The following is a 14,105-nucleotide window of genomic DNA, read 5'->3' as shown; positions in this document are numbered from 1 at the left end:
AGGTCATATCTCCTTTATTATTGCTTCATGTGTCCAAGGGTTGAGCCTTTGCTATTTGAAAACAAGTTCTGGGGCCACATTCTGGCCAAGCCTGATGCACTCCTGCTGGTGGCCGCATTTTCAAACTGCTCCTTTCCCCACAATGCAGGAAGCGGCCTGAGGCGCACCTGCTTGAGCTCTCAACTCATTCCTTCTCCTTGGCATTACAAAAATGGCAATCATGCATGCATAAATTTCTCCTACTTCCATATAAGCTGGCCCAGTGTGTGGGCCGCAGTGAAAGCAAAACTGGAGGCCCTGAAGCATATGCAGCTAGCCACGCCCAGCACAAGTCACCATTCTGGGGCCTCCCATTTGCTAGGGAAGCTGACGAAAGCCTCTACCCATCTCACCAGTGTAAACTCTTCCTGAACGCATCTGAGGAGTGGTTCCCTCCCTCTTCTCTGATTTTCAGTGGCCATTTCAAATTACCTACCAGCTTCAAACCCAGAACCAAGGGAGTCCTGGAACACTTGTTTACCAGGCAGCCCCCCAGTTCAAGGCAAATCAGTACACAGGCTCATTCACTCACTCTGCAGGTCAATACACAGGCTCTTTGGATGAGGGTTCTAGTGGAAAAAGAGCCATAATGGGGAAGCCCCATTGCTCAGTGGGACAGGACACTTGCTTTCACACACAAGGCCTCATACTCAGCCCCTGCTGACTGTAATGAAAAAGGTTCTCGGGTACTATGGGATTGGAAAGACCCCTCTTGGCCTCCCAGTTGGAGTAGACCACCCTTCCCCAACCTGGTGGCTTCTGGATGTGTAGGACTACAACTCCAGTCGTCCCCCAGCCATGCGTTCAGATGCTCTTACCGTAACAATCGGGTCTGCTGCCTCTTACGGATCGAGGGGTTGGACTCGAAAACATGAGGCCGTTTCCTTTTTTTACCTGTTGCCACTGCTGCAGCTGCTGCCATCCCCACTGGGCCTGTGAACGAAAGTTGGGATTTTTGAATATTCAGCAGGAAGCCATATACATCAACCTTCTCCCAGCCTGGTGCCCTCCAGATGTGTTGGATTGCAACCCCCATAACCCCAGCCACCATGGTACACGAAGGCTGATAGAAGTCATGCAAGCCACAGCACGCCGCTAGTACAAGTCCACAGCGCATCTGACCAGTATGGGATTAGGCATATGTGTCATTTCTAGAGAGATGCTTGCGCGCAACGTCCTTCACCCTTCTCCATGCATTCATTCCCACCACTGTCTTGCAAATAAAATTAGTAGTAGTTGTAGTAGGTATGCCTAACTTTAATGTGGAAAATAGGGAAGGGCAAACTTGTGATTTTCAAGCTCGTCAGGATCTCTGTTTCCCAAACCGATGATTGTTTCACCTTATTCTTGAATATGAGTGTGGATGTTGTTTATTAGAACAGGAAAAAATCACACTTTTTGAAGCGCGAACCCAAATGCGCACTTTCTCCCCGTTGATTAAAGCCTGAAAATGCATCCTTTAAAAAAAAAAGTTCACTTTGAAGTGTGCATTTAAAAAAAGCATACATTTTGCAAATGCGATCGCAAACTTGAGAATGTGTGAGCTTTTCCTGAAAATCATGATCACGTTCGCGATCATGTTTGGAGTTGCAAGTGGGGCATTTCTGTCCATTTTTTGGGCAGCAGCAAAATTCTCCTACGTTCGTACTGCAAAAGAAACTAGGGATGGCAGAGAATTTCTCCCCGAATCTTCGGGAGGCCGAGCGCCGACGCATTCGGCCCCCTGAAGTTGGTTGGGAAATTCTCTGCCGGCCCCCCGCCCCCCCCCCCCCCGGGACGGGACTTACCTTCGGCGAATGTCCTTCTCGGTGGTGGGTCCCGGCGGCGTTTCGTCATGGGTGGGGGCGGCGGCCGGTCTCCCGACCGGCTGCCGCCACCGCCATTGCAAAAAAAAAAAAAAACTAAAGTAAACAAAAAACAAAACACCCGTGATAGGCTACGTAACGATTTACGTAGCCTATCATGGCTAGATTTCCAAAGTCAGCCGTGATAGGCTACGTAAATCATCACGGTTTACTTTAATTTCCCTATCACGGGTGACTTTGGAAAAAAAAAAAACAGTGCGTACGCAAATGGCGGCGCCCATGGGGCGCCGCCATTTGCATTCCTTATTTTGGCACGTCTAGTCTATGTAAAGATTTACGTAGACTACGGCGAAAATAAGGGAACGCTATTTGTGTTGTCCTTATTTTCGCCGTAGTCTACGTAAATCTTTATGTAGACTAGACACGCCAAAATAAGGAACGCAAATGGCGGCGCCCCATGGGCGCCACCATTTGCATACGCGTTTTTTTTTTTCCCAGAGTCACTCGTGATAGGCTACGTGACGATTTACGTAGCCTATCACGGCTGACTTTGGAAATCTAGCCATGATAGGCTACGTAAATCATCACGTAGCCTATCACGGGGTCTTTTTTTTTTTTTACTTTTTGTTTCGTGGTCGGGGAGACGGGGGTGCTTCTCCCCAGCCTGAATTTCAGCCGGGCGAGGCGGGGCGCCTCCCCCCCCAGCCTGAATTTTGGCCGGGCGAGGCGGGACGCCTCCCCCGCCTCGCCTGAACTTCGGGGGGAGAAGCGAAGCGCCTCCCCCCCACCGCGAAGCCAAGCTGCGAAAAGGTAAGTGACTTTCGTACATCCCTAAAAGAAACCAGGTCAGTTGTTACTGCTGTACTGCCCTCTGCTGGTTACAACTTCACATAAAAAATTCTAGTTTCAAGACAAGGGTGAAAAGTCATGAAATATGCAAAGGACAGAAAAAGGGTCTCCCTTTACCCTTGAAAATTAACTTGTCAACATCAGAAAGAGGAACTACTTTTCAGACAGGATTCCAGGGCAGTTTTGATAGCCAGGACTGGGACCAAAGTGTGTGCGCTTCACTAGCCGTATGCACCTTGTTGAAGAAATGCCAGCACTGTGAATGACTGGTGTGAACTGAATCTTTTGTTGTTCTCCTGTCTCTTCTTCATTCACCAGAGCTTTCTTGGGCAGCGGTGGGTGGGTGGGAATTTTGCAACCGTTCACTTCAATATGCTGCTAAGCCTATACGTTAACTGTGAACTCATTCTCTGAGCCTTATGTGGCCAAAATGGCAGCATCCCTGCACAAGATGGAAGCAGGTTTGGGGGAACCCCAAGATTTGCATCAGGACAAAAAAAGTATTTGGGGGAAAAAAACCCTAAAGAGGACACCCCCCCCCCCCAACAACCCAATGGAGACTGAGCATGCTCAGTGGACATGGAATGCTGTTTGATTTTTTTGGATGGGGGGGCATGAATGGAAAAGCAGGGGTGGGGGAATGGAATGGCATATTCTAGAGGAGGGCACGGCTGTCTGGCAGAAACCCTGAACAGGAGCGCTAAGATGACTACGCAGGTGGGGATACTTTTGGTTTATGATCTGAAACATTAGGATGGCCACCCCCTTTGACTTGGAAGAAGGCTCACCCAAGGATATGCTTTGTGCTCACAATGTGCACTTTCTTCTTCCAAAAGTACCAGTTTTAACATCTGGAGTTTCTTAAAATTTTGGAGCAACTTACTTGGACATCTGAGGCCTTAATTGGCCAACTCTGTGTTGCCCAATCCAACCCAATGCAAAAGAGAAGCTATGCAAAGCCCACCAGAAATACCTGCACCCCTAAGGCGTGGGGCAAATAGGGGAACCACCAGCAAATGTACCTGCAGCGGCCAGATGAGCGGTCACCTCATCGGTAGCCGTGGAGTTGAGAATGTCGGAGTCATCATAGGAGGTGTCCTCGGGAGAAGAGGGTGAGTCTTCATCGGCGCTGAGCATGCTGTGCTCTGTGTACGTGGCCACGTGGACCTGTTGCACCTGCTGGGCCACCGCATGGGCCTCAATAGTGGCCATGTGCTCTGTCTGGGTCACTGTGTGTTCCTCCATTAATAGCTACTGTTTTGTAGGAAAGGGAAGACAGGCACAGAATTAGGGGGAGGAAAGCAAGTCTGAAATATCCACTCCTATCTCAAAGATCACAATTCAGAACAGAAAGGTACCTCTGAACAGACGAATCCATGCTGGAGCAAATGTCACACAGAAAGCCCAGAACAACAGACATTTTAACCAAATCTTGAAAAAATCAGAACTTCTGTGGGTTCATATGGGGAAAAAATCAGAACTTGTGTGGGTTCATATGGGAAAAAAAATCAGAACTCGGTGTGGGTTCACATGGGGACCCCAAGACCAGCAGGCATCTGGGATTGCTGAACTTTCATTGCTCCAAGACAATCCAAGCGATGCAGGTTGGCTCAAAAGTCACTTGCAAAACCTTCAGTTTGGCTGAGGATGGCCCCGGATGAACTCCCCTGTTAGGCTTTAGATAGAGTTTTACTAGATTTTTAGTACATATTCAGGTTTTTCTATATTACTGTTGGAGGAAGCAATCCTATGTCCCCTAGACAGTGTCTGGGGGGCCATAGGATTGTTCGGTTTCCTGGCTCTGAGGTCAAAGACAGGGCTCTGACCTCGGAGCTAGGAAACCGCGCTCCCTGCCCCCTCGCAGCCGGTGGGGAAAGAACTGTGCCAGCTGCCTGTCTATTCTAGGAAACCTGAGCGTGGAGATGGGGAAAAGGGGGCATGACTGGGGGTGGGACTAGGTATGCTGCTGTACGCAGCTTCCTATGCCCACCCCAGCCTCCTTCCCTCCCTGTCCAAAGCACCATGGCTAGATGGGTGAAACTGCCCATCTAGCAAAAATGCAGGCTGGCTGGAGCATGGAGGCGAGGACTTTGGAGGCTGCCAATTATCAACACTGGACTGTGCCCTTAGTTTCTATGCTGCTTTGGCTTCGTCCCACACCCCTCTTATATTAGGCCTGTAGATGCCTTGTGTGTGCGTGTGTAACTGGCTTCACAAAGTCACCAGAGAAAAGAAGACACCATGGCTTCTTTTCCCTGCCCTTGTGCCTGCCGGTTGCATGCCCGCCATTTGCCCAATTACTCGCAATGCAGCATGGGATATATGTCGTCCAAACTGGGACAGGTGCGCAGTGGGGGTGGCTTCTAAACCACCTCACAACCCCTACAACAACCCATGGGTTGTGGGATGGTTTAGAAGCCACCCCCACCACACACCTCACCGGGTTCGGACAATACCTGCACCACATTGTGGGTAATTAGGCAAATGGCAGATGCGCAACTAGCACATGAGAACCTGGCCTCTGCGTGTGGGCATGGGTGTATATCTTAAATTAAACTTTTCACTGTTCTGTATAAATTCTGTTTCAAACTATTAAGATTATAAAACTGTATGAGTGTAGAGAATGAATAAATTCTGCCATAACGAAAGAACCAATGTGAAATTTGTTCCAGTACCCAGCTTGCACATCTTATGCCAGCCTTCCCAAACCAGGAGCCCTTCCAATGCATTAGTCATAGAATCATAGAATAGTAGGGTTGGAAGGGGCCTACAAGGCCATCGAATCCAACCCCCTGCTCAATGCAGGAATCCAGGTCAGAGCATCCCTGGCAGGTGGCTGTCCAGCCTCATCTTGAATGTCTCCAGTATGGGAGAGCTCACCACCTCCCTAGGTAATTTATTCCATTGTCGTATTGCTCTAACTGTCAGGAAGTTTTTCCTGATGTTTATCCGGAAACTGGCTTCCTGTAACTTGAGTCCATGAGTCCATGTCCTGCACTCTGGGATGATGGAGAAGAGATCCTGGCCTTCCTCTCTGTGACAACCTTTCAAGTACTTGAAGAGCGCTATCCTATCTCCCCTCAGTCTTCTCAAGGCTAAACACACCCAGTTCTTTCAGTCTCTCCTCATAGGGCTTTGTTTCCAGTCCCCTGATCATCTTTGTTGCCCTCCTCTGAACCCTCTCCATCTTGTTTGCATTCTTCTTAAAGTGTGGTGCCCAGAACTGGACACAGTACTCCAGATGAGGCATAACCAGTGCTGAGTAAAGGGGAACTAGTACTTCACTTGATTTGGAAGCTATGGTTCTATTAATGCTGCCCAAAATAGCATCTGCCTTTTTTGCAGCCACATCGCATTGTTGGCTCATATTCAGCTTGTGATCTACGACAATTCCAAGATCCTTCTCACTTGTAGTGCTGTTGAGCCACGTATCCCCCATCTTGTAACTGTGCATTTGGTTTCTTTTTCCTAGGTGCAGAACTTGGCATTTGCCCCTATTAAATGTCATTCTGTTGTTTTCTGCCCAGCACTCCAGTCTATCCAGATCACTTTGAATTTTGTTTCTGTCTTCCAAAGTATTAGCTATCCCTCCCAATTTTGTGTCATCTGCAAATTTGATCAGCATTCCCTGCACCTCCTCCTCCAAGTCATTAATAAAAATGTTGAAGAGCACTGGGCCCAGGACTGAACCTTGCGGTACCCCGCTCATTACCTCTCCCAGTTTGAGAAGATCCCATTGAGAAGTACTCTTTGAGTCTGATTCTGTAGCCAACTGTGGATCCACCGGATCATTGTTTCATCTATCCCACTTTGAGCTAGTTTGCTCATCAGGATATCATGGGGCACTTTGCCGAAAGCTTTGCTGAAGTCGAGGTATATGATGTCCACAACATTCCCACAGTCTACAAGGGAGGTTACGTGATCAAAGAATGATCTCAGATTTGTCTGGCAGGATTTGTTCTTGCTGGCGTCGAGTAATCACTGCATTGTTTTCAAGGTGCTTACAGATGGATTGCTTTGTCATCTGCTCCAGAATTTTCCCAGGGATTGATGTCTGACTGACTGGTCTGTAGTTCTCAGGTTCCTCCTTTTTACCCTTTTTGAAGATAGGGACAACGTTAGCCCTCCTCCAGTCATCTGGCACTTCACCCGTCCTCCATGATTTCTCAAAGAGAATAGACAGCGGTTCTGAGAGTTCTTCTGCCAGTTCCTTTATTACTCTAGGTAATAGTACTCTAGGGTGCAGTTCATCTGGCTACTCATTCAATGTAATTAGGTGTTCCTTGACCATATGCCTATTGATCTCAAGCTGCAATCCTGCCCCTTCAGCTTGTACTTCACCTTTGCCAGGGGGGTCATAGACCCTCTTTTGGGAGAAGACTGAGCCAAAGTAGGAATTCAGCACTTCTGCCTTTTCTTTGTCATCTGTTATCATTTTGCCATCCTTATTTAATAGCTGATCCACCATTTCTTTCCTCTGTCTTTTCCTATGCACGTAGCTGAAGAAAGCCTTTTTGTTGCTTTGAGTATCCCTCCATATCCTCAGCTCATTCTCAGCTTTAGCCTTCCTGACGCCATCCCTGCAATTCTGTGCTACCTGCCTGTACTCTTCCTTTGTTACTTGGCCTTCCTTCCACTTCCTCTATGTGTACGTTTTTGTTTCCAGGTCATTTCTAAGCTTTTTGTGAAGCCACATTGGCTTCTTCTGTTGTCTTCCACCTTTTCTTCTTGTTGGAATTGTTTGTAATTGTGCCCTGAGAATTTCCTTTTTTAAAAACTCCCACCCATCTTGGACTCCTTTTCTCATTAGAGTCGCTTGCCATGGGTCCTTATTGATCATTGTTCTGAGTTTATTAAAATCAGTTTTTCTAAAATCCAGGGTATGTGTTTGGCTATACTCAGCTTTTGCTTCCTTTAGAACCAAGAACTCCAGTATAACATGGTCGCTTTCCCCCAGAGTTCCTGTAACTGCTACTTTATCCACTAAGTCATCTCTGTTGGTTAGGATCAAGTCAAGGATAGCCAATCCTCTAGTTCCTTCCTCTAATTTCTGTAGGAGGAAGTTATCCGCCAACTGGCTGGAGTTCCTGGGAGTTGTAGTCCAACACATCTGGAGGGCCCCAGGTTGGGGAAGATAGTCTTATGCAAAAGAACACTGGCTGCAAGACACTTGCAAACATTGCAAAAGAAAGCCTGTCTGAGGCTTCCACTTCTAGGTTAGTATGAAATAACATGTGATTAGGAACTGGCTGAAGAACTGTGCATTTCCCATACTAAGATGCCTCATCTCCGAGAACAGCACTGAGCCAGATGCCACAAGCCTGTATGACCTCTAGAAGTACATGCCAAGACCATAACGTATAGACACCACTGGTATAATAGAGCTGATGTCTCTCTGAACATATGCTGACAGCCAGAGAATAGAGAGTGTGAGAGGAGGAGGACTGAGCAACTGATCTGATAGCTGGAAAAGGAGCATAAGGACTTGGGCAGAAGAGAGCACCTTTGGGCATCACTTCTGTATCTTCCAGGAGCAGCATGACTCATCAACCTACCAGCCCCACCTTGCAGCGCATTCTCCCCTCACCCCACCTCTATTTAGACTATATCCCTTTTGCAAACTGTGTGAATGTGTGTGTACTTTTGATATTTAACCTTGTATTCAATAAAAAGATCTTTAACTTCATATAAGTTGATAATCTTTGAAAGTTGGGGCTGTATGCCCAACACCTCTCTCCTCTTGTTCAGTTTCACTCTGTGCTCCCTCGCCTAACCAACCAGAAAGCGCCTGCTAGGTGCACCATATCATGTTCTGCCTCTCTCTTAATGGTTAGTTCAGCCTTCCCAACCTTGGCTTCTGCAGATGTGTTGGACCACTACTCCTAACATCCTCCAGCCAACATGGCTGCAGAGCCCCAGGTCAGGGAAAGCAGAGTTAGGTGCTGGATGCTGCTACATCTATTCCATCAACTTCTATCATTGCCCCTCCCGACTGGGGATGAAGCCCCCTGATTGAGTTCATCCTTGTCATGAATTGGTGCCTTAATAGCTCTCTGCCATCTTCAGAGCAGGTGCACACCTTGACAGCCCCTCAAGAAGCTGAGCACAACTTGGCACCCTCTAGTGACCCATTACATTGCCACCACTTTTAATCAAAAGCTCTGGGGAAGACAGCATTTCTCTGGCTATTATACGCCAATGGAAGCCGCAGAAGCAGTCCCTAGTTTAGGGAATAACTGCAATGGAACAGGAAGCACAATGTGGAACTTTAACTGAATTAGTGCAACTGAGAAGCTCAGAGGTGGCTTGCTGCAGTGAGTCTTGTTATGCATTCAAACACCAACGGTGAACTCCTTGGTGTCTCCTTCAAAGACAATTTAGCTCAAACTTTCATTATATATCCTCATTTTCTTAGCTATTGCCCAATTCATTTAACTGCATGCAGAGCAAAATCTAGTGAAGAATTTGGCTTATGGAGAAGCACACCTGTCTGTTCTTTACTGCACCACATCACAAACCCTCCAGGGAGGCCTTTGGCATTCCTTCCTGATGCATCACTCATGCACACCATCAAAGCATCCATGAAGAGGAGGCCTCCACAACAGAAATCAGGCTGCCCCCACCACTGTCCTTTCCCTAGTTCCAGAATTAAAGCTGTAGAAGGGGTTCTGAGGTCTCCAGAACCTGGAACACAATCATTAAATCATCATCTTGGCCCACGCATAAGAGGCATTAGGGCTGTGGTGCCAGTATTTCAGACAGCCAAAGGATCAGTTTTTGCACATCTGGGTAAACAAACTATTTTGTTCAAACTATTTCTGAATCAGACCAAGGCATAGGCCCATCCCAACTTCAGTACTGCACATCTGACATTACGTTCTCAAGCATTTTAAGTCATGGGTAGACATCTTAAAAACACACCTGTATCTTCAAAAATAGTACAAGATACAGAACCTAGCTGGAGAGAATTAGTTTTAAGGCAAGACAAAGAAACAAGACAATAAAGTGCAGCTAAATTGGGTGGAAGTAGAAATGTTGCTGGTTTAAAAGGACTGGAATGAGGCATTCAGCTTAGTGTGACAGGATGCTGAGTAAGGAGGAGGTGTCAATAATGTACATCAGCTTTCCCCAACATGGTGCCATTTAGACTTCAATTCCTACCAGCTCAAGCCAGCATGGTCAATGGTCAGGAATACTGGGAGTTATAGTCCAAAACATCTGGAGGGCACCACATGGGAGAAGGCTGGTATACCACATCATCTCCCATAATCAGAGGCTGCCTCATTTTTCATTTCTGGGTAAACTAGCATTATCTGATCAGTTCTTAGAATTACTTTTATTTACACATTACATTTTAATTAGATTTTAGCATAGTTTAAGAATGGTTACAGTAATTTTTAGCACCTGTTATTTTCTAAACACATATCCTGTAAGAAAATGTTTGAGCTATATGATCCCACCCATAATCTTACCACAAATGTGCTTAGAAGTATCTTAGGATACAAATGCTATCCCCCCGTCCCGCAACTACCTGCTATCCACACTAAGGCATCCTTGTCAATCCCCCCCATGTTGACGGTTGCTTTCTATTGCATTTTTTTTAATGTCAGCATACAATAGTGAATCTATCATATTCCCCAGTATCTTCTTTGTATATTTCACTTAATTGTATTGAAGATGGTATTTCACTTATTAATAGGGATGTTTATTCTTTGGGGATTTCACTAGTATCATACAGAACACAATCTGTCGGTTTTTTATATTTCTTCTGCATTTTGTATCACTTCAATAGCATTTTTTAATATAGCGTTAACTATTTTATAATTTTATGGCTCTTTTCACTTGCTTTGCAGAACTCTTTGCAGTTCTTCTCTCACAGCATGCATCTTTGGCACCAGTAAGGGATTTCTCCCCAAAGGCAATGTATCTTCAGAGGAGGGATTTTCTTTAGGTCTACAACACAGGAGGAAAGGGTTAAATTCCCCTCCATGTCTGCCGCAATTTGTCCTGTACTTCCAGCTGATGCTATTTGCCTTTTTAAAAACCTGCATGTTAAATGAAAGTATGCATTTAATGTCACAGCCCACAGACAGACCCAACTACCTCTTTTTTCCTGCCTTTTCTATTTGTAGGATTTTCATGTAGTCATTTTACAATACATTCTGCTGAATCAGGGCCATTAGTTTTAAGATTAAAACTGACCTCTCAGCAGCTTTTGATATTGTTGACCACGGTATCCTCCTGGACCGCCTGGAGGGGTTGGGCATTGGAGACACCATATTGTGGTGGTTCCGGTCCTTCCTCTCTGGCAGGTACCAGAGGGTAGCACTGGGAGAGGAGGTTTCGGACCCATGGCCACTCACTTGTGGGGTGCCACAGGGTTCCATCCTCTCCCCGATGCTATTTAACATCTATGTGAAGCCGCTGGGGGCTATCATCAGGAGGTTTGGGGTGCGGTGTCATCAATATTCTGTTTCCCGCATCCCAGCTGAGCAGAGTCTGTTTCCCGCCTCCCAGCTGAGCAGAGCAGAGCAGAGCAAGCTGCTCCAGCTGGTCCAGGGACTACAGAAGCAGGCAAGCTCCCAGAGAGCGAGCGAACAGAGTGAGTGGACAGGGGGAGCAAACAGGAGTTGGCCAGGGGAGTTCGGCAGGGGAGGTCAAGGGGGAGGCCCCTAACATTTTTTTTTTTAGTTATTTTTATTTTTTATTTTAACTAACTTTTTTCCATTTATTTGTCTTGCAACACGCACTTTCACACCAGTGGGACTCTGCTTTTAACCTCTACTGTGTAGAGGAGCAGGCACAGGCTAGTCTAGAACAATCAGAAAGCTAGACACAAAAAGGGAAAAGAGGCTATGGAAGGACAAGACTCTCCAGTGGTGGTGACCTGCAAGGTGTGTGCAATGTTTGTTTTCTTGCCTGAGAACAACATGGCCTACACCTGCAACAAGTGCAAGTTGATCACGCTGCTGGAGGAAAAAGTAAGTGGACTGGAGCGGCGACTGTCGACCCACCGGGGAATAAGAGAACACAAAGAGTTCTTGGACAGAATGGGGGAACTACAGCAGCAAAGGGAAGACCAGAAGCTTGAAGAGCAACAGCAAGATGAGGCAGTGGGAAAAGCTGAGGTGAAGAAAAATGGAATAGAGGATACTCCTTAGAAAAGGGTGACAGTTAGGAGAAGAAGAACTAGATGCCACTCTGCACCAGTGGAAGCAGTGGAGCTGTGGAACCAATTCCAGGTACTTGCGGATGAAACTGGAGGACAGCCTGCAGAGGAAGAATCACAGGGGAACCTGCATGAGAGTGAGCAAGAGGCTGAAGGTCAGTCAAACAGAGGCGATGAAACCCAGGCCTACAAGAAGAAGAAGAGAAGAGTGGTAGTAGTGGGAGACTCCTTGCTGCGTGGGATCGAGACCCAAGTATGTCGCGAAGACCCATGGACTTGCCAGGTATGTTGTCTCCCGGGAGGACAGATTAGAGACGTGACTGAAAGGTTGCCTGCACTCATAAAGCCCACTGACAGGTATCCCTTTCTTCTCATCCATGTGGGAACAAATGATACCGCCAAGCGGAGCTACGAAGAGATCACGTCAGACTTTGAAGCTTTGGGAAGGAAACTCAAGAACTTTGGGGCCCAGATAGTTTTCTCATCCATCCTTCCAGTAGTTAGAAGAGGGACAGAAAGGGAACGAAAAATACTCCGGGTGAATGACTGGCTACGAAGGTGGTGCCGACGAGAGAGATTTGGATTCTGGGACCACGGGCTATACTTCCTGGAAGATGGGCTGTTGGCTAGGGATGGGTTGCACCTCACAAAGGATGGGAAGAATGTGTTTGGCCACAGCATGAAGAACTTCATCAGGAGGGCTTTAAACTGAATCCTACGGGGAAGGGAGATGTAATGTTGGGGGTAACAATGGACATAGGCGCATGCACTGCAATGGAGAGAACAGCTCTGATAGTGCCCAATAATAGTCTTCAGACACATGTAGGAAGAAAGCCAGACTATGAAGCACATGGTCTTCGATGTCTATATACTAATGCCCAGAGTATGGGAAACAAACAGAACGAACTTGAACTCTTAATACAAGAGGGAAATTATGAGCTGATAGGTATAACTGAGACTTGGTGGGATGACTCTCATGACTGGAATACAGCAATTGAAGGATATAACTTGTTCAAAAAGAACAGGAGGAACAGAAAGGGAGCTGGGGTTGCACTGTATGTGAAAAATACATATCTCTGCACAGAAATACAGGAGGAGGAGCTTGGTAGCCCCATCGAGAGCATCTGGGTTGAAATAAATGGAGCAAAGAATAAAAGGAACCTGGTGGTCGGAGTCTACTACCGGCCACCCAATCAAGGAGAAGACAAGGATGAAACTTTTGAAAAGCAAATAGCCAGTGTTTTAAGGAAGCATGATGTAGTAGTAATGGGGGACTTCAATTTCCCCAATATTTGCTGGGAGACAAATTCTGCAAAACATGGCCCCTCCAGGAAATTCCTGACTTGTGTGGCGGATAACTTCCTCCTACAGAAAGTAGAGGAAGGAACTAGAGGATCGGCTATCCTTGACTTGATCCTAACCAACAGAGATGACTTAGTGGATAAAGTAGCAGTTACAGGAACTCTGGGGGAAAGCGACCATGTTGTACTTGAGTTCTTGGTTCTAAGGGAAGCAAAAGCCGAGTGTAGTCAAACGTGTACCCTGGATTTTAGGAAAGCAGATTTTCATAAACTCAGAACAATGATCAGTAAGGTCCCATGGCAAGCGATGCTAGTGAGAAAAGGAGTCCAAGATGGGTGGGAGCTTTTAAAAAAGGAAATTCTCAAGGCACAATCACAAGCAATTCCAACAAGAAGAAAAGGTGGAAGACAACAGAAGAAGCCAATGTGGCTTCACAAAAAGCTTAGGGATGACCTGAAAACAAAAAAGGACACATATAGGAAGTGGAAGGAAGGCCAAGTAACAAAGGAAGAGTACAGGCAGATAGCACAGAATTGCAGGGATGGCGTCAGGAAGGCTAAATCTGAGAATGAGCTGAGGTTAGCAAGGGATGCTAAAAACACCAAAAAGGCTTTCTTCAGCTACGGGCATAGTAAAAGGCAGAGGAAAGAAATGGTGGTTCAGCTATTAAATAAGGATGGCAAAACGATAACAGATGACAAAGAAAAGGCAGAGGTGCTCAATTCCTACTTTGGCTCAGTCTTCTCCCAAAAGAGGGTCTATGACCCCCCTGACAAAGGCGAAGTACAGGCTGAAGGGGCAGGATTGCAGCTTGAGATCGACAAGCATATGGTCAAGGAACACCTAATTACTTTGAATGAGTTCAAATCTCCAGGGCCAGATGAACTGCATCCCAGAGTAATAAAAGAACTGGCAGAAGAACTCTCAGAACCGCTGTCTAT

At 46.6% G+C, this 14,105-nt stretch overlaps 1 protein-coding gene across 16 annotated transcripts in view; it reads right to left on the bottom strand.

The window, feature by feature from the left end:
- The window catches only part of NRF1 (nuclear respiratory factor 1), a 78,863-nt gene that overhangs the window by 48,887 nt on the left and 15,871 nt on the right, over positions 1-14,105 (bottom strand). For 14 of the 16 annotated variants that reach the window (XR_014784212.1, XM_084808948.1, XM_084808938.1 and 11 more), the window contains 2 exons: positions 3,716-3,947; positions 858-972 (listed from right to left, as the gene is read on the bottom strand). Coding sequence is in view for 15 of the 16 variants with exons in the window: in XM_084808948.1 (XP_084665074.1) it covers positions 858-972; positions 3,716-3,938 (338 nt within the window). In the remaining variant the exon portion in view is untranslated. The remainder of the gene's footprint in view (positions 1-857; positions 973-3,715; positions 3,948-14,105) is intronic. The other 2 variants (XM_084808943.1, XM_084808946.1) reach the window with 1 other exon arrangement.

The sequence above is a fragment of the Heloderma suspectum genome, chromosome 7 (genome assembly GCF_057233095.1).
Source record: "Heloderma suspectum isolate Gila_16-S chromosome 7, 16-S_ref, whole genome shotgun sequence".
In the NCBI taxonomy this organism is placed as follows: Eukaryota; Metazoa; Chordata; class Lepidosauria; order Squamata; family Helodermatidae; genus Heloderma; species Heloderma suspectum.
The sequence above is the reverse complement of the archived record's forward strand: the minus strand, read 5'-3'. Positions and strand labels throughout refer to the sequence as shown.